The 25,594-nt window shown below is 50.3% G+C and overlaps 1 protein-coding gene and 1 pseudogene across 2 annotated transcripts in view; one reads left to right on the top strand and one right to left on the bottom strand.

Moving 5' to 3' along the window:
• Positions 1-617: 617 nt before the first annotated feature.
• Positions 618-25,594, bottom strand: part of NCAPG2 (non-SMC condensin II complex subunit G2) — a 73,356-nt gene continuing 48,379 nt past the window's right edge. For both annotated transcript variants that reach the window (XM_086394671.1, XM_086394673.1), the window contains 12 exons: positions 24,614-24,684; positions 23,601-23,754; positions 23,342-23,515; positions 22,563-22,679; positions 22,340-22,480; positions 21,835-21,934; positions 18,967-19,154; positions 17,939-18,079; positions 16,578-16,681; positions 12,634-12,734; positions 10,319-10,418; positions 618-1,022 (listed from right to left, as the gene is read on the bottom strand). In XM_086394671.1, the coding sequence (XP_086250797.1) occupies positions 971-1,022; positions 10,319-10,418; positions 12,634-12,734; positions 16,578-16,681; positions 17,939-18,079; positions 18,967-19,154; positions 21,835-21,934; positions 22,340-22,480; positions 22,563-22,679; positions 23,342-23,515; positions 23,601-23,754; positions 24,614-24,684 (1,443 nt within the window). In that variant the 3' untranslated portion in view covers positions 618-970. The remainder of the gene's footprint in view (positions 1,023-10,318; positions 10,419-12,633; positions 12,735-16,577; positions 16,682-17,938; positions 18,080-18,966; positions 19,155-21,834; positions 21,935-22,339; positions 22,481-22,562; positions 22,680-23,341; positions 23,516-23,600; positions 23,755-24,613; positions 24,685-25,594) is intronic.
• LOC147373360 (5S ribosomal RNA) lies at positions 5,833-5,951 on the top strand (annotated as a pseudogene).

Genomic DNA, 25,594 nt, shown 5'->3' with positions numbered 1-25,594 from the left:
TCTAGAAACTAAATCAAGGGCAAAAAAGAAAAGAAAGGCCATTCACCAATATAAACCATGGCTTAGTTAAGCAGCAAAGGTGTTCAGGGTCTCATGTTCAGAGTTAGCTGCGACAAGCAGCCCGCCTCAGCCTGCAGACGCCCCGCAGGGAGGCCTCCCCTCAGCGCCATCGCTGCACAGGCCGTTCTTGGAGGGGCAGAGGCCCTGTGCCATCGGAACTGCCCGCCTTCCTCCTGGGGCTGAGAGTGAACGTGCGTGCGTTCAACGCAGCGCCCAGGATGCAGGCTGCTGGCCTTGGACCGAGCCAGGGCTATCGGGATCTGAACGTGGAGACCCCAGTAACGGGGGCGCAGAGATGAAGTCAGCGGGACGCAGCCAGGGCGGCTCTTGGCTCAGCAGTCAGGCTGGATGACTGGGTTCGTGTGCCGTGCGCACAGCCTCAGGGCCTCGTCCATGCCCGGGGGCAGGGGGCGGCTGCGTCAGGCCCCAGGGTGGCCTCCTCCCCACACCCACCTGGCCCCGCCATGGGTCTCACCGCTGCCCCTGGCGGAGGGCCAGGCCCGGCCCAGAGCGCAGCCCTGGTCCCTGGAGGGAAGACACGCACTAGTGTTCATCAATCAAGTACACAAACAGGTGTTGCCACCACTTTATTACTCAGAGTCTGCAAGCAATATGATACATGAAAGTCATTTTTACAACCATCGGGCTTGCTAGAAAATTGTCTTTTCTTCATGCAATGGGGGTTCTGCACCAGAGACACCTAGACCTGTTAAATGAAACGTATCCTTCGTGCAGGCGCTCCACACAAATGTCAAGACCTTTGAGGTCTCCACTCACACCCACCCCAAAGCAGCCCTGCCTCTTCTCTATTATGTGGGTTGTTAACGTTAAAAAACTAGAAAAATACAGTCATCTCACTTTCTGTAGAGTCCTTTTCCTCTATTTTTACATGACCAAGACATTGGCTTGGTTATGAATTCAAAAGTGCTCCCAAAGTCCTTGATGAGGATTCGTAGAGAAACCTGAAACACAGAAAGAGAGAGTCAGCGATGGAAACGCGGCCTCACGTTCGCCAGGCGGGTGCGTGACAGTCTGCAGCACACAAAGGGGACGGGAGCGGCCAGGGCCCCGCAGCAGGCGGAGTAAGACCCGCCTCACAGACTCGGGGCGGCCAGGCGCCGGGACAGACGGAGCACCTCACAGGGCCCGTGCTCGCCCCAGGACAGACGGAGGACACTGCACCTCACAGGGTCCATACTCGCCCCAGGACAGACAGACAGACAGAGTACCCTCACAGGGCCCGCGCTTGCCCCAGGACAGACAGACAGAACACCTCACAGGGCCCATGCTCGCCCCAGGACAGACGGAGGACACTGCACCTCACAGGGTCCATACTCGCCCCAGGACAGACAGACAGACAGAGTACCCTCACAGGGCCCGCGCTTGCCCCAGGACAGACAGACAGAACACCTCACAGGGCCCATGCTCGCCCCAGGACAGACGGAAGACAGAGCACCTCACAGGGCCCACGCTCGCCCCAGGACAGACGGAGGACAGAGCACCTCACAGGGTCCATACTCGCCCCAGGACAGACAGACAGACAGAGCACCCTCACAGGGTCCGTGCTTGCCCCAGGACAGACAGACAGAACACCTCACAGGGCCCATGCTCGCCCCAGGACAGACGGACAGACAGAGCATCCTCACAGGGCCCGCACTCAACCCAGGACAGACAGACGGACAGAGCACCCTCACAGGGCCCGTGCTCAACCCAGGACAGACAAACGGACAGAGCACCCTCACAGGGCCCATACTCGCCCCAGGACAGACAGACGGACAGAGCACCCTCACAGGGCCCGTGCTCAACCCAGGACAGACAAACGGACAGAGCACCCTCACAGGGCCCATACTCGCCCCAGGACAGACAGAGCACCCTCACAGGGCCCGTGCTCAACCCAGGACAGACAAACGGACAGAGCACCCTCACAGGGCCCATACTCGCCCCAGGACAGACAGAGCACCCTCACAGGGCCCGTGCTCACCCCAGGACAGACGGACAGGCAGACAGAGCACCTCACAGGGCCCGTGCTCGCCCCAGGACAGACGGACAGACAGAGCACCCTCACAGGGTCCATGCTCAACCCAGGACAGACGGACAGGCAAACAGAGCACCTCACAGGGCCCATACTTGCCCCAGGACAGACAGACAGACAGAGCACCCTCACAGGGCCCGTGCTCACCCCAGGACAGATGGACAGGCAGACAGAGCACCTCACAGGGCCCGTGCTCGCCCCAGGACAGACAGACAGGCAGACAGAGCACCCTCACAGGGCCCGTGCTCGCCCCAGGATAGATGGAGCACCTCACAGCACCCGCGCTTGCCACAGGACAGATAGACAGAGCACCTCACAGGGCCCGTGCTCACCCCAGGACAGACGGACAGGCAGAGCACCTCACAGGGCCCGCGCTCGCCGGTGCGCTGCCTCCGTCCGGCACAAGGCCGCGCCCTGGACCCAGGAGGCCCCGCTCAGGGTGCTGACACGCTCAGGCGAGCGGTGCGGCCTGGGCGCCCCTCCCACACCCAGTCAGCGGCCCGCTGAGCACCAGTGGACGAGGCCCACTTCCCCAACAGCGCATGACACACACCATTTCCTCTATCGCCCGCGACCCGCACACCCCTCACCTCCCACCCCTGCACCCTCGTCCCCGGTGACGCTGGGGGCTCATAGATGCGAGGCAGCTTGTCAGCCCCTCACCTTGCTTCTCCCTTCCCTGAGCTCCTTCAGAGGGTGTGGGCCAGCCAACCTCTGCTTCCCTGCTGAGACGAGGCACGGTCTGGGCCCCAAATGGCCTCAGCTTATTCCCTCTTCAGCCTGGAGCTGTCACAGGCACTCGGGCCTGCCCGAGTCTTGCCCCGAACAGTATCAAGACAGGCTCAGAGTAACTGGGCATTTTCTAGTAGCCACGTTCAGAGAGATTAGCAGAAATCAGGTGAAATTCGAGAAATACAGGTGGCCCGTGAACAACACAGGGGTTTGGGATGCCAACCCTCTGCGAAGTGGAAAATCTGAATATAACTTAGCTCTCTGAGAACACGGCTCCCACATGCACAGATTCAGCCAGCCAGGGCAGGGTAGTCCCAGAGTAAAAGTTTACCCCTGGAGCTGCCTGCATACAAGTGGGCTCACACAGTGAGGACCTGTGCTGTCCAACAGCCAGCAGTGTATTTTACCTGACTCCATACACCGAAGGAAGTCGACCTGTAATCAACACAGCGTCACCGACGCAGCTCAGGGCCCCTGCACACCAGCAGCGGAGCCTGTGCGTTTCCACAGCAGGGCCACATCTCGAGTAAGACTCACGTGTCCCAGTTTTCACAAGGGGCCACGTAGAGGCCAACATAAAAGTTTTTAAGACGTTTCTTTGTCTCAAAATTCAGGGATTTGGTTCAGACTCAGGTGTGACGTTGTGGCAGAGTGCCGCCCTCGCACACGGTCACTGCTGCGTGCCGTCACCACCCCCATCACCCAGCAAGTGGGCATGCCACCACTGGCGGTCCCACTCAGCCACTGGGCAGTGCCGCAGCGGCTCTGCCCACAGCAATCACCTGCCAATGACCAATGGTGAGCCGTCCTGCTCAGCCACGGGTTGGCACCACGGTGATTCCCTTAAGGCACCACCTGTCCGTGAGTGACTATTAGAGCCGATTCAACCAGCTGTCGATGGTGGCTGTTGGGTGGCAAGCGAGGTAAGAGGCGGGCCCCGGCCTTGTCCCTGGTGCCCCGGCTCACCCCACCTTGGACCAGCAGGTTATCTGGGGCTCCAGAGCCCTCGCCAAGGACCCCCGCCGGCCGTGGCCCAGACCTCAGGGCAGTGGTGAGCCTTGCCCCACACCTGTGTCTGCACCCTCACAGCAGCAGTGGTCTGCATGGATGCAGTCTGCAGGAACTGACCCCCATCGCCCCCCGTTTCAGCCACCTGAGGAGTCGAGTGTCAGTTGGGTCCCGAGTGCCTGGCTGTCTCAGGGATGAGAGCTGAGCAGGGTCTGGGGATGGCCCAGCCCTGACGGAGCCGCCAGCTGAGCCCTGCTCCTCAGCCAGGACTGTGCCCTCAGAGGGTGACATGTGTGTCCTGGGACTATGCCCTTTCTTGTCAGAACAGAGAAGAACATTCGTGAGGTGGAGATTTACAGGAACCTTGTTATCTGACCATGACCCGACCTCAAGGACAAAGGATCTGACACTAAGAAGGCTGCCACAACCAACCACACCCCCCCCTCAGCTTGCCTAGAAAAGGGCTTTGCTGACAGGTTTTGGGGAGTCTGGTGTTTCTAAGGCACGAGCCACGCACCTCCTTGTGCGGCCCCACAGTAATCCTTTCTCTGCCCTCCACGCTGACGCTTCGGTACGGCTCGGCCGCACTGTGCATGGGCACGTGGACTTGTGTTACGGTCATTTTTTTCTCCAGTCCCGTCTAAAGCTTAGTTACAGAAACAACAACAAAAAAGAACCTTTACAAGTACGTGTGTCTTTAGCCATGAAAACTCTCTCCCCACGGTGGCTGCACGGCTGCCTCCCCTAGGACCCTCCTCTGCAGCGGTGTCTGTCCTGCTCCGGGTTGCCCTGCATGGAGGCCGTTTGGACCCCCGAGGAGCTGAGGCTCTGGTTCATCAGCTGTGTTTCCAATGAAGGGCTTTTAGTTTGGGCTGCAGCTGGTCTTTTCTTTAATGACTCCTATCGGTGTCTGGCTGGCCCAGCCCTGCTGCCTCACCGATGGCTGCCTGCCTGTCTCTCTCACTCTCCGCCACTGCACACGTGCCGTCACGTCTGTCTGCGCCCCGGGACGCCATGGGGTGTGGAGACAGCAGGCAGTGGGCAGCATGGAGCCCGCGGAAACCGCCAGCACAGCAGCGCACAGGCGTCTGCTCCCTCCCGCCTGGCTCTCCCGGCAGGTGAGGCTCTGAAAGTGCAATAGGACAGCACCCAACGGACCAGTCAACAAAACACTGACCCCCCTACAGAGACGGCTGGTGTGTCTGCTTAGAAAGCACTCACTTCCCCATTAACGCCCCACTGCCTTAAGCTCTAACTGGACCAAAGGGCTCCTAGAGCCTTGAAGGCAAACCTGCCTTAACGTCTCTATGTTGACAAAAATAAATAATATTTAAAAATATAGTCTTAAATCTTAATTGCATATCTTCCATTACATTGATCTTTATGTTTTGGTTTTTAGGTTCTTCTTTTCCCTCAAACACTGGTTTTTCTACAGTGTGCTTCTTGAATATTTAAGAAGGAAGCCAGTATTTCAGCCTCTACCTATTTGCTTTTTTAGGACATTTCCGCCTTAAAGGGAAGAATTCTTTCTTCCCATCTGTGTATCAGCTCAGCAGAGAAAACTGCATGTAGTTCTAGAAACAATGAATAAACAAAACATGACATTTTGTTGTTTAGTCACTGACTCCAACTGACTCATGACTCTTGTCAAGGGCTCAGCCATTAGCCCTCTAAATATTACATGCCTGTTTTTAAATTCTATGAATATTCTTTTCTTTTCCATAGAGTAAGTTCTGAACTTCTAGGGCCTTTTTTCTGTCAACGTTAACTAATAACACAATTCAAGTACTAGCCTTGAATGCCTGTGCAAGTGCAAATGTCCCGCAGAGCCGTTCATACCATATTATTCAAAAAAACTGTCCTTACAGAAGGTATTTCTAACAAAGAAATCCTGTAAGAGGCTCACATTTCTGAGGTTATGACTATGTCCTATGACAATTACTTGTCATTATCTGGTTTGTAATTCTCACAGCCTTATTGAATATCTGCACTGCCCAGTTGTCGACAGCCATACCACCCGCAACGTGCCCGATCTTGTCTGATCTCGGAAGCTAAGCAGGGTCAGGCCTGGTTGGTACTTGGATAGGGGATCACCTGGGAATACCGGGTGCTGTAGGCTTTTTGCCTCCCTCTCCTGACTTCCCAGGCGGCTCAGTGGTAAAGAATCTGCCTGTCAATGCAAGAGACACAGGTTTGAACCCTGAGTCAGGAAGATCCCCTGGAGAAGGAGACGACAACCAATTCTTGCCCGGGAAATCCCATGGACAGAGGAGCCTGGTGGGCTACAGTCCATGGGGTCGTAAAGGAGTCAGACACGACTGAGCAAGTAAATGGTGACAGTGTTTTCAGAAACACACACACACTCTTCAGTTTCCTCCAAATCAGAAGCTCACATTCCTCTTCCCCACAGACGCAGAAATAAAACAGGTTCATAAAACCTAGAGTCTGCTGGTTTCTCCCTCAAAGATCCTTCTTAAACTGCACAGGAAACAGTCAAGTCTCCAGAATAAAGCATGTAGCTCAACGCGTGTGCTTGGTGCAAGACCAAGGACACTCCAGCCCCCTCCTCCAGTGCCTGGCTGCCTGTCACCGAGGCATGGCACCAAGCAGGTCAGCAGGGCCACTGGAGGGCTCCCCACAAGGCCCTGCCTTCACCGGGAGGCCGGACCGCAGAGGTGGCACTGCAGCCCTGGCCCTCCGGGCCCTCCACGGTGCCTGCTGGCTGGGGTAGCGCGTGGGCGCAGTGAGGCTCGCTTGGCCGGGCAGCTCTCAGCACCGCTGTGTGCACGAGCCCCCTGAGCTCCCAGGGACCAGATGGGCAGCGTGCCCCCAGGAGGCCTCAGGGCTTCTCCCTCCCGGGAGTGAGGGTCAGCCTCGGGCTGCAAGTCCTCCCCAGTGGGAGCATAGCTCCTCCATGCTTCAGCGTTCACTATAACCCTCACCAGCTCCAACCCATCACACCGACACCCTGACAGGAACCCGACTTGGCGCTCAGGCTGTCCTGTCACTGTGGGGTTTCTACCTCCTTAAAACACCACTAGCACTCTGAACATGTTCACCAGACGAGGCTGGGGAGCCGTCTTAATAGCTAACAGAATGGATTCTATGGAGAAAAGCATGCTAGAGAAAAAGCATGAGAAATAGCTAGAGAAAAGCATGCTAGAGAAAAAGATGGACCTCTCGTACAAGTGAAAGGGTCAATTCATCAAGAAGATATAGTAGTTCTAAATTCACATGCTCCTAATATCAGGATAACAAAATATATACAGTAAAACCCCTCTATCAAAAACAGACAGACAGATCCAGCAAGCAGAATATCAGTAAAGACAGAGATGAACTCACCACCGCCAACAGGATATAACTGCCATTTAGACATGCCTTCACACAACAACAGTAAAACATGCGTTCTTCTCAAGCTCATATGGAACATTCACCAAGATAGGTCACGCATTAGGCCATGAGACACACCTCAATACATTTAAAAGAACGGAAGCCCACAGTGTCCTCTCTCAGATAACATGGAATTAAACTAGGGACCCATTACAGAAACGCAACTGGAGAACTGAGAGATTAAATGACACTCTTCTAAAGAGCACATGGGCAAAGAGGAAGTCCACACAGTGTCCTCTCTCAGATAACATGGAATTAAACTAGGGACCCATTACAGAAACGCAACTGGAGAACTGAGAGATTAAATGACACTCTTCTAAAGAGCACATGGGCAAAGAGGAAACTTCAAGAGAGATTTTAAAATATTTTTAACTGAGTGAAAATGTAACACAGAAATTTGTGCCATGCAGCAAAAGCAATGCTTAATGGGTAATAATAATTTAAGGCACCAACTGAATATATTAGAAAAGAAAGAACATCCAAAATCAGTAATTAGGCTTCTACCTTAGGAAGCCAGAAAAAAAAAAAAAAAAGACTAAATTAAATCCAAAGCAGGCAAAAGACAAAAAATAATAAAAATTAGGACAGAAAGCAAAAAAATTTAAAAAAAGAAATCAATAGACGAAATCAAAGAAACTAAAATCTGGTTCTTTTGAAGATCAATAAAACCAATAAGCCTCTTTGTTGTTTAGTGGCTAGGTTGTGCCAGCTCCTTTGTGACCCCGTGGTCTGAAGCCCACCAGGCTCCTCTGTCCATGGGATTTCCCAGGCAAGAATACTAGAGTGGGTTGCCATTCCCTTCGACAGGGGATCTTCCCCACCCAGGGAAGGAACCCAGGTCTCCTGCTTGGCAGGCAGATTCTCTACCACTGAGGTACTAGGAAAGCCCAACAAGCCTCTAGTCAGACTGGAAAAAAAAAGAGGATACAAATTACTAATATCAGAAATGAAAGAGGGGACATGACTACAGATCCCATGGACATTATAAAAGATAATTAAGGAATACTATGCCCACAAAGTTGACAACCTAGATGAGATGGACCAAATTCCTGAAAGACACAGTCTGCCAAAACTATTTCAAGATGAAATAGACAATCTGAACAGCAAGTGAAAGTCACTCAGTCGTGTCCAATTCTTTGCGACCCCATAGACTGTACGGTCCATGGAATTCTCCAGGCCAGCATACTTGAGCGGGTAGACGTTCCCTTTTCCAGGGGATCTTCCCAGCCCAGGGATTGAACCCACGTCTCCCACATTGCAGGCAGATTCTTTACCAGCTGAGCCATCAGGGAACCCCAAGAATACTGGAGTGGGTAGCCAATCCCTTCTCCAGTGGATCTTCTTGACCCAGGAATGGGACCAGGATCTCAAAAAATTGAATAAATGATTAATAACCTTCCAAAGCAACAGACCCAGATGGATTCACTGATGAATTAATTGTGCCAAATGTTTGAGGAAGAAGTTTACCAATTATTTACAATCTCTTTCAGAAGAAAGAAGGGAAGGAATACTTTCTAACTCATTCTATGAGGCTAGCATTTCCCTAGTAGTAAAGCCAGACAAAAACATTACAAGGAAAGATAAATACAAAATGATCTCCCTCATGAGAGTCACTCAGTCATATCCGACTCTTTGCAACCCCACAAACTATACAGTCCATGGAATTCTCCAGGCCAGAATACTGGAGTGGGTAGCCTTTCCCTTCTCCAGGAGATCATCCCAACTCAAGGATCAAACCCAGGTCTCCCGCATTGCAGGTGGATTCTTTACCAAGTGACCCACAAGGGAAGCCCAAGAATACCGGAGTGGGTAGCCTATCCCTTCTCCAGTGGATCTTCCCCACCCAGAAATCGAACTGGGGCCTCCTGCATTGCAGGCAGATTCTTTACCAACTGAGCTATCAGGGAAATCCCACAGATGCAAAAACACTCAATAAAACATAAACTCAACAGTATATTAAAAAATTACATACCATGACCGACTGGGATTTATCCCAGGTATGCAAAGCTGGGTTAGTATCTGGAAATCAACTATTGTAACCTATCACATCAACAGGCTCAAAAAGAAAAATGATATGATCTGGTAAGTAGATGCAGAAAAGGTTTTTGACAAGATCCAACACCCACTATAAGAACTATTTGTAAATTGGGAGTAGTCGGGAACATCCTCAACTTGATAAAGAACGTCTACAGCTAACATTGTGCTTAATGGTGAGAAACAGGAAGCGTTCCCACTAAAATCTTGTATAAGACAAGTGGGTCCTTTCACCAGTCCCTTTCAGTATTGTACTGGAAGCCCTAGCTAATGCAGTAAGGTGAGAAAAGTAAAGACAGGTCTACAGATTGGCAAGAAGAAAAGACTGTCTTTGTTAAAAGTCAGCAATTTAGGATTTTGAAAGCCTTTCTTCTAAGGAGAAAGTAGATCTGAAAAGTGGTTTATTTCCCAGGCTTATATAAAACTAATTACCTGGTTCAAAGCCCTGTAATACCTAACCATACGGTGTTCAGAAAATAGAAGGAAAGCACTGCTTCTATGGCTGGTCTGAGAGTCAGACACAATTCAGAAAAGAGTCTACAGGAAATTGCACAGCATGTCAAAAACTGTACATAGCAACAGAAATACTTGGGAAAAACAGAGCAATGAACACATTCTTAGTAGTCCATGTGGCAGCAACTGGCCACCCAGAAAGTGGAAAACAATGCATGTTTCTTCAGTCTCTGGAGCGATCTTCCCATTCCCATCATGTATATTTGTAAACAGATAATTATATCCTATGAATATCCATGGTTTCAAAAATATAGCAAACCACCAAATATAACCTGCTTAGATTTAAAGTCATATAAAGTGAGTTGTACGCCCTCACTTTTCCAGGGCAGAATCTCACCAGTAACAGTTTTGGTTTTGTTTTTAAAGACAGAATGGGGAAGCAATTAAAACATGCCCAAGGGGTCTCGCCAATAGAAACATTTCTGTCCCTTCAATCCCCAGTTCTCTACCTGCTTGCAACTAGCAGAAATGGAAGCGAGATCTAATATATATTAAGGAACACCTAGGAGAGTTCAGATAATCACAGCTGGTGTGTAGCTACTGCTTTACCTTTCCAAGCTATCCTCCTCCAGAGTAATTTCCATGAATGTCTTTAGTTTTCTCTCAATACTAGCTGCAACATCCTTCACTTTTGAAGTCTTATGTTTACCTGTTAAAGACAGAAAAATTTTGAACACAACCAATCAAAAAGTACACGTACTTTTTCAATGCAGGTACAATTTTAGTTAAGACAAAGCCTCCTATCCTCACCTAAGTTAGTGCATCATTGACCTGTGGAACAGAAATAATTCCTTTAAAGGGATGCTAGAAGATCCAGTAAGGGATTACAAAAACACTTCTCACATCTGAGGTAGTTTTCAAAGGCATGATCCCATTCTGCTGCCCGTGCCATCAGACTTGATCATCACCATCTTCAACAGTAATGAAACTAACACATTTCAGAATCATCTCCTGCTTGGCTAACGTCTAAGTACTTATTAAGTACTAGGTGCTCATTCACTCCTCAATCTCCATTCACACATCCATGAGAAGAACGTCCTGCACCCACAGACTCTGCTCAGTCACCTCACACCCTCCGTGTGGAGAACGTCCCTCACCCGCAGACTCTGCTCAGTCACCTCACACCCTCTGTGTGGAGAACGTCCCTCACCCGCAGACTCTGCTCAGTCACCTCACACCCTCCGTGTGGAGAACGTCCCTCACCCGCAGACTCTGCTCAGTCACCTCACACCCTCCGTGTGGAGAACGTCCCTCACCCGCAGACTCTCCTCAGTCACCTGACACCCTCCATGTGGAGAACGTCCCTCAAGCACAGATTCTCCTGTCACCTCACACCCTCCACGTGGAGAACGTCCCTCACCCGCAGACTCTGCTCAGTCACCTCACACCCTACGTGTGGAGAGCGTCCCTCACCCGCAGACTCTCCTCAGTCACCTGACACCCTCCATGTGGAGAACGTCCCTCAAGCACAGATTCTCCTGTCACCTCACACGCTCCACGTGGAGAACGTCCCTCACCCGCAGACTCTGCTCAGTCACCTCACACCCTCTGTGTGGAGAACATCCCTCACCCGCAGACTCTGCTCAGTCACCTCACACCCTCTGTGTGGAGAACGTCCCTCACCCACAGACTCTGCTCAGTCACCTCACACCCTCCATGTGGAGAACGTCCCTCAAGCACAGATTCTCCTGTCACCTCACATGCTCCACGTGGAGAACGTCCCTCACCTGCAGACTCTGCTCAGTCACCTCACACCCTCTGTGTGGAGAACGTCCCTCACCCGCAGACTCTCCTCAGTCACCTGACACCCTCCATGTGGAGAACGTCCCTCAAGCACAGATTCTCCTGTCACCTCACACGCTCCACGTGGAGAACGTCCCTCACCTGCAGACTCTGCTCAGTCACCTCACACCCTCCGTGTGGAGAACGTCCCTCACCCGCAGACTCTCCTCAGTCACCTGACACCCTCCGTGTGGAGAACATCCCTCAAGCACAGATTCTCCTGTCACCTCACACCCTTCACGTGGAGAACGTCCCTCACCCGCAGACTCTGCTCAGTCACCTCACACCCTCCACGTAGAGAACGTCCCCCATGTGCAGACTCTGCTCAGTCACCTCACACCCTCTATGTGGAGAACATCCCTCACCTTGTCGATTGGCGCCCAGTAGACATGCCCTCAGGCAAGTCTTTCCAGATTCCCGGCTGGGGTCACACTAGCTACAAATTCCTGTCATGAATCTACAGCCATACTATGCATTCATGCTTATAGGAATAACTTGTTTTGCGAAGAGCCCCCTATGCATAATACCTAGAAAATAATTTCAACGTTACTAAAACTTGTCAAAAAATATAGAAACCCAACCGTAGTCACTTGCAGGGTTATTACTCTATTTTTCACTTTGGTAAGTATCTCAGAGGTATCTCTGATCATTTTTCCAATAGTATTTCAACTGGCTAGGATACTCAGAGTACACACAGTTAAAGCGAAACACAGATACCTAAAATATTAATACCAAAACACACTATCATTGGCAAAAATGATTCTGACTTTTAAACATACACGGCAAAGGCAATAAATGACGTATCAACAGAAATTTGGTCTGAGGTACAGAGAAGGAGACATAATGGGTCCTGGGAAGAGTGGACAGGAGCTGCGTTAGGGAAGTACTGTGATTCATGCTGGTACAGGGCAGCTGCACAGCAGACGCCCAGGCAGACAGCACACGTGTGGGACATGGAAAGCTGGGAGAAAGCGCCTTGACAGCCTGACTGGCAGGGTACTCGTTCCCAAACATTCTAAAGAGGATCTATGTAAGACACACTCAGCAGTATCCCAAACAATACAAGAGGAGACTCAACCAACCTTTATTAATTACCAAAATAATGTGCACAACAGCTGTGAGACATACTATGCCTTCAATATCCTCAGAAATGACACATGCCTTCAATTCATCTAAAAATGACCTGCAAAAAAGTAAAAAACAATTGCAATTACTCTATAGTATATCTTAATACTTTATAGAAAAACAAATAATAGCCAAGATTCATCAGTTCAGTTCAGTTCAGTCGCTCAGTCGTGTCCGACTCTTTGCGACTCCATGAATCACAGCACGCCAGGCCTCCCTGTCCATCACCAACTCCCAGAGTTCACTCAAACTTATGTCCATCGAGTCAGTGATGCCATCCAGTCATCTCATCCTCTGTTGTCCCCTTCTCCTCCTGCCCTCAATCCCTCCCAGCATCAGAGTCTTTTCTAATGAATCAACTCTTCACATGAGGTGGCCAAAGTACTGGAGTTTCAGCTTTAGCATTCCTTCCAAAGAAATCCCAGGGCTGATCTCCTTCAGAATGGACTGGTTGGATCTCCTTGCAGTCCAAGGGACTCTCAAGAGTCTTCTCCAACACCACAGTTCAAAGGCATCAATTCTTCGGCGCTCAGCTGTCTTCACAGTCCAACTCTCACATCCATACATGACTACTGGAAAAACCCATAGCCTTGAGTAGATGGACCTTTGTTGGCAAAGTAATGTCTCTGCTTTTGAATATGCTATCTAGGTTGGTCATAACTTTCCTTCCAAGGAGTAAGGGTGTTTTAATTTCATGGCTGCAATCACCATCTGCAGTGATTTTGGAGCCCCCAAAAATAAAGTCTGACACTGTTTCCCCATCTATTTGCCATGAAATGATGGGACCAGATGCCATGATCTTTAGTTTTCTGAATCTTGAACTTTAAACTAACTTTTTCACTCTCCACTTTCACCTTCATCAAGAGGCTTTCTAGTTCTTCTTCATTTTCTGCCATAAGGGTGGTGTCATCTGCATATCTGAGGTTACTGATATTTCTCCCGGAAATCTTGATTCCAGCTGGTGTTCCTTCCAGTCCAGCGTTTCTCATGATGTACTCTGCATATAAGTTAAATAAGCAGGGTGACAATATACAGCCTTGACATACTCCTTTTCCTATTTGTAACCAGGCTCTTGTTCCATGTCCAGTTCTAACTGTTGCTTCCTGACCTGCATATAGGTTTCTCAAGAGGCAGGTCAGGTGGCCTGGTATTCCCATCTCTTTCAGAATTTTCCAGAGTTTATTGTGATCCACACAGTCAAAGGCTTTGGCATAGTCAATGAAGCAGAAATAGATGTTTTTCTGGAACTCTCTTGCTTTTTCGATGATCCAGCGGATGTTGGCAATTTGATCTCTGGTTCCTCTGCCTTTTCTAAAACCAGCTTGAACATCAGGAAGTTTACAGTTCACATACTGCTGAAGCTTGGCTTGGAGAATTTTGAGCATGACTTTACTAGTGTGTGAAATGAGTGCAATTGTGCGGTAGTTTGGCAATTTTTGGCATTGCCTTTTTTGGGGATTGGAGTGAAAACTGACCTTTTCCAGTTCTGTGACCACTGCTGAGTTTTCCAAATTTGCTGACATATTGAGTGCAGCACTTTCACAGCATCATCTTTCAGGATTTGAAAGAGCTCAACTGGAATTCCATCACCTCCAGTAGCTTTGTTCATAGTGATGCTTTCTAAGGCCCACTTGACTTCACATTCCAGGATGTTTGGCTCTAGGTCAGTGATCACACCATCATGATTATCTTGGTCATGAAGATCTTTTTTGTACAGTTCTTCTGTGTATTCTTGCCACCTCTTCTTAATATCTTCTGCTTCTGTTAGGTCCATACCATTTCTGTCCTTTATTGAGCCCATCTTTGCATGAAATGTTCCCTCGGTATCTCTAATTTTCTTGAAGAGATCTCTAGTCTTTCCCATTCTGTTGTTTTCCTCTATTTCTTTGCATTGATCACTGAGGAAGGCTTTCTTATCTCTTCTTGCTATTCTTTGGAACTCTGCATTCAGATGCTTATGTCTTTCCTTTTCTCCTTTGCTTTTCACTTCTCTTCTTTTCACAGCTATTTGTAAGGCCTCCCCAGACAGCCATTTTGCTTTTTTGCATTTCTTTTCCATGGGGATGGTCTTGATCCCTGTCTCCTGTACAATGTCACGAACCTCCATCCATAGTTCATCAGGCACTCTATCAGATCTAGTCCCTTATTTCTCACTTCCACTGTATAATCATAAGGGATGTGATTTAGGTCATACCTGAATGGCCTAGTGGTTCTCCCTACTTTCTTCAATTTAAGTCTGAATTTGGTAATAAGGAGTTCATGATCTGAGCCACAGTCAGCTCCTGGTCTTGTTTTTGTTGACTGTATAGAGCTTCTCCATCTTTGGCTGCAAAGACTATAATCAATCTGATTTTGGTGTTGACCATCTGGTGATGTCCATGTGTAGAGTCTTCTCTTGTGTTGTTGGAAGAGGGTATTTGCTATGACCAGTGCATTCTCTTGGCAAAACTCTATTAGCCTATGCCCTGCTTCATTCCGTACTCCAAGGCCAAATTTGCCTGTTACTCCAGGTGTTTCTTGACTTCCTACTTTTGCATTCCAGTCCCCTATAACGACAAGGACATCTTTTTTGGGTGTTAGTTCTTAAAGGTCTTGTAGGTCTTCATAGAACCGTTCAACTTCAGCTTCTTCAGCATTACTGGTTGGGGCATAGGCTTGGATTACTGTGATATTGAATGGTTTGCCTTGGAAATGAACAGAGATCATTCTGTCGTTTTTGAGATTGCATCCAAGTACTGCATTTCAGACTCTTTTGTTGACTATGATGGCTACTCCATTTCTTCTGAGGGATTCCTGCCTGCAGTAGTAGATATAATGGTCATCTGAGTTAAATTCACCCATTCCAGTCCATTTCAGTTCGCTGATTCCTAGAATGTCGACGTTCACTCTTGCCGTCTCCTGTTTGACCACTTCCAATTTGCCTTGATTCATGGACCTGACATTCCAGTTTCCTATGCAGTATTCCTGTTTACAGCATCGGACCTTGCTTCTATCACCAGTCGCACCCACAACTGTGTATTGTTTTTGCTTTGGCTCCATGCCTTCATTCTTTTTGGAGTTATTTCTGCACTGATCTCCAGTAGCATATTGAGCACCTACCAACCGGGGAGTTCCTCTTTCAGTATGCTATCATTTTGCCTTTTCATACTGTTCATGGGGTTCTCAAGGCAAGAATACTGAAGTGGTTTGCCATTCCCTTCTCCAGTGGACCAGATTCTGTCAGATTCATCAAGCACCATGAATTCCAGTTTTCAGAGAATGGGAAATACCACGTGTCAGTAACATGGGAAAGTGATTAAAGTCTTTCCACACTCTTCACTGTAAGCATGACAAATCACACAGGTGAGACACTAAAATCAGATGCTGCTGCTAGAAAGAGAACAGCGATGTTCTGGCAAGTGAATGAAGCCCTCTGCATACTTATAATATCATAAGAAAGATTTAATGTGCTATTGAAAGATAATTCACAGCTGTTGAAATGATGCTTTTGAAGTCTGCAGCAAACATATCCACTACTGAAGGTCCACAGGTACCAGCTATCTGCAGGACTCGCCCTCGTGTGGCCCGTCAGTGCTGCATGTGCCACAAGACACCTGGCATCAGGTCAGGTGACACCACGTGGAGAGATGAGCACGTGCCCGGGAAAACTACACGGCACTTAACCAAGCATCCCTGTCAGAAGCTGCAGTGCACAGTAACGCTGTAAATGTTTCCCTCTAAATGAACTGGAGTTACGATAAGCATAACCAGAGACTATGTGGATGAACGTTTCTTTCAGAAAGTTATAATTTCTCTTTGTAGAAGTATAATGCTAATATCTTGAGAGTAAAAGGAACAGAGCTAAAGTTACTGAGAGCTTACAGCCACAGGAGTAAGAAGACAGTAAAGAGAAAAGGATTACCTGACTAAATTTGGAGATTTTATTATTATTCCTATTAAACACCTTGAAAATGGTGGAAGGGCTGAAAGACCCTCTGGCGGGGTAAGCTCTTCCGTATCAGAGACCTAAAAAAAAAGTCAAGTTAGTAACATGAATCAAGACTGAGACTGGGCTAATCACTTATTTTATACTTCTCTGAATTTTCTTACAAACTTGAGAAAGGCTTTCCAGAAACTCAAAATAACTATTTTTGTTAACTTTTGCAATGGCTATCATAATCATGATTTGCAGTGGTGTCAATCAATTGGATAGAAGAAAAAAGACACATGTCACTTGACAAGCCCTCTGTCAAACACTCTTTGATTATCTTCTTTTGTCAACAATGTGTTTCTACAGTAAGCAAATTTAATTGTTATTCTTATTAGCCCAGATCAGGTTTTCTCAACTCAAACTTTTTCTATAAAGCAGTAAAACAGTAAATATTAAATAGTAAACATTTTAAACTTTTTGGCAAAATGATCTCAGCCGCAACTACTCAATTCTGCTGTCATAGCACAAAGCAGCCATAGGGAAAAAATGTAAACGAATGGGCCACAGTGCCACTGGTGGCCTCAGCTGTCAGCTGTGCCCCTCACAGGCCCGAGTAGCCTCCAGTTAGTAGGCTGTGTGTAGGCCAGGAAGCACGCTCCTAAACCAAAATGATCTCCCTTCAAGCTTTCAGGAGGGCCTGAAACTGTTAATGTCCTACAATTTTGTCAACTTCTTTTATATTTGTGATTTCATAATACAAAATTTGTACCAATTATATGTTTGCATTTATATATTTCGATGGTATTTCCTGTCAGATTTCTCCTTTCCATACTGAGAGAAAACACTGCTATTTACTGTCTTGCGGCATTGCTCATGCCCTCACACACTAGCATCAGGACTCCAGGCCATGACAGAGCACGCTTTATTGTGAGCTGAATTATCGTCCTGATTATGTCAGCCTTGAACCAAGCAGGCTAATCATATGAAACAGGCTCCTGCCAGGAACTGACCAGTCCTTTATGGACTAGGAGCAAACTATCTGTCTAAACTGATATTACAGATTCAAACTTCCTGTGCTTAAAAGAAAAAGTAAGGTTTATGTATCGCACGGCAGTCAGAGATGTGAGCTGCTCCAGAAGCAGCACCAGGGCACTCTCACACCCTGCTCACCGCTGAGCACGGCCGTGAACACAAACCAGCCGTGGAACCGTGAGGTGCAGCCATGTAAGAAGCGGACCTCCCGCAGTACCTGAGCTCTGAAAAACACCTAGAGAAAGACAAAGACGTGCTGCCAGCAGAAAACAGCCTCTTCAGTAGCCAAAACGAGACACAGCAGCTTCAGGACAACACACCTTCCGGAGCCAGTGGCTTATCTCAACCACAGACGCAGCGATCAGGGTGGAGAACACGCCCCGGTGAACAGGCTTGTCCACATGCCAGGACTGCACGGTGCTGATGAATTCATGCAGAGGAGTCTGAACAGAGTAAAGGAGCTACAAGAAACACATCAGTCACCGTTAGTCCTTAACAGTCACCGTCAGGGATGCAGCCTCCTCGGGTCTCCGCGGGGCCGAGGCCCGTCCCACCTGACGACCCTGCTGCCCACGCCCTCCTCTCTGGTGCTGGAGACGACACACAGCCCGAAGGCCCTGGGCAGTAACTTGAACACGCTCTACCCCAGAGCAGAGAAAACCTCCGAGAACAGGAGCATCAGCAACATTAATAAAGTTCTCAAAACGAAAGAGGAAGAAATATCACTGACATTAAGGGAAGACACCCACTATGAGGCCATGTATTCTGAACAAAGCTGCACAGCCAATAGTGAGAAAAAAAAATTCTGGCACAAATTACATGAACAGATCACAGACACCTGAACCAACTCATCAAAAACAGGACTTCTTCAAACTAACAGAAAATATGGCCAATGACCTTCAATTCCCTCTACAAGCTAAAGGCAGAATGAAATGGAAAGTTTCAATAACTCATAAACATCCTCCCACTGAAGCATTTTTTAAATCTGCGCTCCTAGCAGCTGAGTACTCACAAGCTACTGCAAGTAGCTCTCTGCTTCTGTCCGGCCGAGCAGAAGAGCTCTTGGGCCAATGGCCCGCTGACCCGAACTGCCAACACGGTCCCCAGACCAGCACTCAGAGGTGGGCTCCTGGCCCCCCAGCCTCCCCCCAAGAGCACGCTTCCCCAGGGAGAGGGGGCAGCACCAGAGGAAAGGGGCACTGGGCAGCCGCCTCCTGCTGCATGGCACCTCCCCGCAACGCCGACAGCACCCATGGGCTCCGGGGCCTGCAGGCCTGGCTCCACGCCCTGGGCCGCCAGCTGGGCGCTGCCTCTCTAGTTCTGAACCTGCCGGTGGAGAAGCCCACACCTGCAAACCCTCTTCTGGCTGCTTCTTGAAGCTCCGCGCCATGCACTCCAGCATCTGCTGAAATACTTTCTGGACCATGTCAAACACCACGGCGACCTCTTCCTCCGAGTCTGTTTTCCACGTCAAGGAACTTCCAGTTATCTCTTTCAGAATGCCAAGAAGCAATGAAACATAAAAGAATCCCTTCACTGGAAACAAAGTTGGGAAAATCTGTTGTTTAATCACATAATTTAGTTGAAATTATTACATTTTTCACTTAACACATATATCATGGTAACTTAGAGGAGTGTTTCTGGTGAGCCAGTACCAAGTTGATCAGATTAATATAAAATCTGACATCCACACAACTGGCTCCTTTTATCAGACACAAAGCCACTGTCCTCACAAACAGCGCGGACGGACGCAGCTCGTGTGGACAGCGCAGCTCCCGTGGCCCCTGGTGCGGGGCGTGTCTGCTCCCCACGTGACGGCAACACTGCCGGCGAGTCTGAGAGGAAAGGCCTGAGAGCCTCATGACCAAAGACCTGTTTCTGTTTGCAACAAAACTCTAAAAGAATGAGCTCATAGCAGATTCTCTCCCGGGAAGTGCTGATTATTAAAATATCTAAATACAAAGATCATTTCAGCTTGGTCCAAGGTAAGGTTAGAAGCTTAGGGCCTTATACTTGAGGGGAACAGACAATTCTATGTAATAAATCCGCCTACATCGGAGATATAAAAATTTCCAAGGAGCTAATTAGAATTTTAGAAGTGTTAAAAATAGATTCAATCCTTGTGTGCTGCTAAGTCACGTCAGTTGTGTCTGACTTTGTGACCCCCTGAAGTGCAGCCCACAGGCTTCTTTGTCCATGGGATTCTTTGGGCAAGAATCCTGGAGTGGGTCGCCATGCCCTCCTCCAGGGGGTCTTCCAAACCCGGGGTCGAGCCCGCATCCCTCGCGTCTCCGGCACTGGCAGGCGGGTTCTTTGCCACCAGTGCCACCTGGGAAGCCCAGATTCAATTCTTAGGGGAAATAATTACTAGATGACAAATTGAGTTACCCAAACGCAAATCATTTTTAATGTTTCAACAATTAGGCTTAGATTTATTTATTCTAGAGTACTTGTTTGTTTATTTGGCTGTGCTGGTCTTCGTTGTGGCATGTGGTATCTAGTTCCCTGACCAGGGACTGAACCTGGGCTCCCTACACCGGCAGCAGGGAGTAGTCAGCCACTGGGCCACCAGGGAAGACCCTAAATTTAAGATGGAAGTGAGACTTATAATGAATTAAACAAAGCAAAAAGTCAGATCTTAAAACAAAAAAAATTCTTCTATTTAATATTTAGCCCCTGTGGGTATTTTAAACAAATAATGTATTAATCCTACTAAAGCCCCTTAGTTACAGATAAGGAAACATATAATCAGGACAGCAGAGCAAGGCAACTGGCACCCAGCTCGGGTGCAGGCCAGCCACCACCCCAGGGACAGCAGCACAGGGAGGAAGCTGCTGTGGGGTCTGAGGCCAAGCCATGTCTGAGGTCTGCACAATGATGCTCAAGACCACACAAGACCCCAGGAGACTAATGCAAACTTACTGTTGGATTTGCTCAATGGTCATACCATTTTCAGTCTCTTCTAGCAAGTATCTGAGTTAGAGCCATTTGAACCCCTCCTTCCCAAGCCTCTGTGGCTCTCAGAGGAGCACGCACAGCTCCAGCTGTGGAGCGTGCCTACGTGGCAGCGGCTGGGGAGGCCGCGGGGTGGGGCTCACGGCAGCAGGCTCTCAGCCAGAGCCTGGCCCGAGGCCAAGGGGACGGCCTGGGCCCCACACTCCTCCTGCCATTGGGCGAGGGGCTGCAAGAACCTGCCCGATCCTGGGGGGCTCCAGATAACCCTCAGCCCAGATGGCCTGAGGGCAGCCAACTTCCCAGGCACTCTCTCAGCACGTACCACCTGGCACCTCCCCCAAGGCAGGTGTAGACACAACGGTGTCAGTCACCAGGGCCACACTGTCACCCCATCCTCAGGGTGACAACAACCTCCCAGGGGTCCCAGGGTGGGGGGCCATTAAACAACTCCTGACTCACAGGCAGACGGCGAGCACTCTTTTGTGAGCTCTGCCCACGGACACCCGATGGGAGCAGCAGACAGGTGACCACGCAGCGCAGTCGTCCACAACCACACAGCCCCCAGAGGAGAAGCCTAAGACCCCGCCAGAAATGCTGCACTTGTCAGGCCAGTACCAAAAGTACCATGAACTTCCTGGCTGCCTCAGCCTGTTAATTCCTTTTTTGATGTAAACCAGTTTGTCATACCGGAGAAGGCAGTGGCAGCCCACTCCAGTACTCTTGCCTGGAAAATCCCATGGACAGAGGAGCCTGGTAGGCTGCAGTCCATGGGGTCACTAAGAGTCGGACATGACTGAGCGACTTCCCTTTCACTTTTCACTTTCATGCATTGGAGAAGGAAATGGCAACCCATTCCAGTGTTCTTGCCTGGAGAATCCGGGGACGGGGAGCCTGGTGGGCTGCCGTCTATGGGTCGCACAGAGTCGGACACGACTGAGCGACTTCACTTTCACTTTTCACTCTCATGCATTGGAGAAGGAAATGGCAACCCACTCCAGTGTTCTTGCCTGGAGAATCCGGGGACGGGGAGCCTGGTGGGCTGCCGTCTGTGGGGTCACAGTGTTCTTGCCTGGAGAGTCCCGGGGACGGGGCGCCTGCTGGCTGCCGTGTGTGGGGCCGCGCGGAGTCGGACACGACTGAGTGACTTAGTAGTAGGAGTAGTTTGTTATATGTCTGTCACTCAAAAGGGAGCGCCCCGCAGAGGGAGGCACTGCTTCTTACTGTGAGTCGCTCTTAACTAGTCCTTTAACAAACTAGGTACCTGTTTCCATGATTCCAAGGCTCCACTGTAGAAGATGTGTCTGAAACTTGCAGTCGCCAAGGCCAACCATGATGACATCCTTACACACGGTCAGGTAGGTCTGGAAGAGAGACAGACACGCTGCTGTGACCTCCTCACAGAGGCCAGAGGGGCCGCACGCAGCTGGCACAGCTCCTAATACCTAAGGGGCTGCCAGGTGAATCACAGAGAAGGTGTTCACAGAGTGGTTTCCATAAAGACACATCAATTCTCATTTTTCTTTCCATAGGAAATCTAGAAACACATGTTCTGTAATTCCAAAAACAGCACCTGTTACCTGTACTGTGTAAAATTGCATTAAAATTACACAGTTTGTGCTTTGCAAAAGATAAACTCTGGACACTCAGAGGCTAGCGTAGGTACTCAAGAAAGCAGCATTACTGACTGAAGTCACAGTTCAGATTGGAAATGAGACCCGGAAGCCCATCACAATGGAGCAGGGTTTCCATGTCCCAAGACTCCTAACCTGGATAATCTGCTGATAAACCACCCTGTGAAGCTTCAGGTATTCTTCGTCTTGATCGCGAATGAAAGATAAAACTTTGCTTTCTAACCAAGACCCGGTGTCTTCCAAAGTGGACAGGTACACTTTGCCTTCTGAGCAGAACTGCCCAAAAACAAGAGCAGACAGGTCAGCGTGGAACCCCGGGCCCACTCAGCCCACACCCCACCCCGAGCCACAGACACACCTTGTGCTGAAGATGGATGCTCAGCCGACAGTACAGGCTGAAGGCCCGCAGCGCGGTGCCCTCACTCAGGCGCGGAGGGCTGCCATCTGGCGTCTGCAGAATGGACTCCAGATTCCCCTGCAGAACAGGACTCCTCAGGCCGGGCTCTGGCCGAGCAGCCCGCACGGGAGGCGAGGACACCGTGGCCCGGAGTGCCGGGCAGGTACAGCACCACGGGGCGCCCTGAGAAGTCCACGCCTCCTCCCTCCGCCAGGCCTCCCGCAGAGTGGCAAAACCACAGCTCTTCACGGGCGCTTCCCCCGGGGCCCAGGACTGAGCTCTGCTGGCTCATGCCTCCCATACCCCCGCCCGCCCCACCCGCTGCTAGTGCGTGGGGGCCTCCGGCATGATAGAATCGGGCAGCAGCAGCCAGGGCAGGCCTGCAGAGACAGCCGCAGAGAAAGGGGATGAACCCACAGGACTGCACACAAAGAGCCCGGGGTGGCCTGCCCCAAACTCGGGGGGCTGGAGCCCCTACAGCCATGCGAGGAGGACAGCGAGGGGCCTGGGTGGTGGGCAGCCTCCTGCCCACAGCCAGTTCCGGCAGGCAGGCTCACCCGAGGAGGCAGGCAGGACAGGACACTGAGCTCTGAAGAGACCTGGTAGAAAGAGCCGGGCCCAGAAATGTGCACCCGGTCCCCTCCCGCCCCCGGGTGAAAAACGACACTACAACACGGAAAACTCGGCTCTGACTTCATCAGTCAACGTCCACGGAGCCTGTGTCTGTTCTACAAAACTACCTTGGATGTTTCAAGTGCTTTCAAAAGACAGTTCAGCTTCTTCTGGGGTGCAGAGAGGAGGCACTCGCGGTTCTTGGGGTGGGTCAGCAAATACTCCACGTAGACCAGCGCCAGCCCAGGTTTGACTGGACACGGGTCCTGGACCCGTACTTTCCGCTTGGAGGCTGAGTTACCCTGAGGGGCAGGGAGAGACCGGCAGGAGGAGATCCGTGAGCCCTGGCACGCCGCCCCCGGCGGAGCGCAGCAGGAAGACCCCTACCTTGCTCTGAGGCGGCTCCTCGGGCAGCCAGTCGCAGACGAGCTCCAGGACGTGCCCCACGTGGCCCCAGGAGCAGAGGCAGTCAAGCAGGATGCAGTAGGTCCTGTCGGCGGTCCCCTCCTCCTGCTTCCTCAGTGTGGAAATCACACCACAGCTGAAAGGGCCACACATACACAATCACGTCTGTATCTCGATAACAACTACTCATTTTCCTAAAAGGTGGGGAAAATGGAGAAGCTAAAAGCTGAGGGACACAAACCCTTCCTATCATGGGAGCATGCAGACACCCTCCACTGCAGGAAAAATGCACCGTTTTCCACGGTCACTGGCGGGGTAAGTTCCAGGACACATGGTGACTCTGCAGGCAGAGTCGGGGACCCAAGCCCGCGCAGCCTGGACGTGAGGTGCCAGGCACCCGCAGGCACATACAGACCCTAGTCCTTTGCTTCTGTGCTGCCTCTGTCAGACTGTAAAGATGCTTCATTTTGGGGAAATAATTTGTTTAGCATCAAAACATTTATTTTTAAATACATATGAATAAAAATAAGTAACTTTTACTGAGTTAATAATCAACACTCTAAAGCAACACTGCCCAATAAAATATAACATGAGCCACAAAAACAGGCCAGTGTGTCATTTTAAAGGTTCTAGTAACCCTATCTAGAAAGGAAGACTGACTTCAGTAATACATCAGCCCAGCCCACCCGCAACACTAAGACGCAGTCACCGTAGAAATCCACGATGCAGCACGTCACAGCCCTCTTCCCACACCAGACCTGGAGTCAGTGTGCACCCTGCGCTCGCAGCTCATCCCTGCTCAACCCGCTTCCCAGGCGCTCAGAGCCACGTGTGGCTGCAGCTCCGCGGCAGCTCAACTCAGACCTCGCGTCCCCACCTGCATGTGGACGAGTCCCGGCGCTCAGCGCCCCGGGCCCTGGAAGCCGCTGCCCTGCCCTCCCGCCTGCAGGCCGCGCGGGCATCGCTGGGGAGACCAGAGGGCGGGGAGCAGGCACCTGAAGGTGGGCACGGCCGGAGCAGGCATCAGGGACGCCAGCACGCACAGAGGGGCCCTGCAGCGCTCGTCCTGGGGGCAGGAAAAGACAGAGATGGGGCGTGAGCGCTGCGGCCCACGGGCCCCGCCCTCAGGACCCACCTCAGGGCCGCTGGGAGGAACAGCACACCACAGGACCCGACCCCTGCGAGGCGCCAGGTGTGCTGGGTCTTCTCAGGCTTTCGCAGGACGCTTCCCTACTTTCTGTGATGTGTCGTTTGTGCAAATACTTATTAAACACCCACTGTGTACCAGGCGACCCTGGGGACACAGCAGTGGCCAGAACAGACGAAAGTCCTTGCTGTGAAGGCACTGACTTGTGAAAGAAAAAAAACAACAATCCTCTGTACCTGGTGTGTCCTCAGTATAAAACTCAAGAAAATGAAGCTAATCAGAAAAGTTCTTAAAGTAATCAGAACACCTTCGGAAGACAGAGCAGTGCAACGGAGCTACCTGGCCAAGCCCAGGTCCCTGTGAGGACAGCACACGGGCCCCCGGCGGCACTTCGCACACGGCAGCCACCTCACCACAACCGTCCCTGTCGCCGTAATATGGCCGACAGGCCAGATGTCACCCAGATCACTAATAAGAAATACCCTCAGATGGCGACACAACCAGAGAAGATGGGTCCTAAAAGGAAGAGAAACAACAATTTTCCTGAAATATAAACAGGAGCAAACTCACAGTTCTGTAAATAATCTGCATTCAGGCAGAGTGAACCCACCCTCACCCCCAACTCCCAATACACAAAACGTTTTCTTAATGTCACAACAGACAGTTGATCGCTACTCCCGATTCTGCTCTAAGTGTGGCTCACAGACGGTTTACCCACTGACAGGAAGACCACAGGGTTCTCGGATGGACTGAAGGCAGAAAGGCTCTCTGGTCAGGATCGCTCCAGATTAAAACACTTAATGAACCGCCTGCCTTTCCACAGACACTC

Source organism: Bos grunniens, chromosome 4, assembly GCF_055505025.1.
Source record: "Bos grunniens cultivar Pamir isolate PY7600 chromosome 4, Bosgru_T2T1.0, whole genome shotgun sequence".
In the NCBI taxonomy this organism is placed as follows: domain Eukaryota; kingdom Metazoa; phylum Chordata; class Mammalia; order Artiodactyla; family Bovidae; genus Bos; species Bos grunniens.
This window is presented reverse-complemented; position numbering and strand designations above follow the sequence as displayed.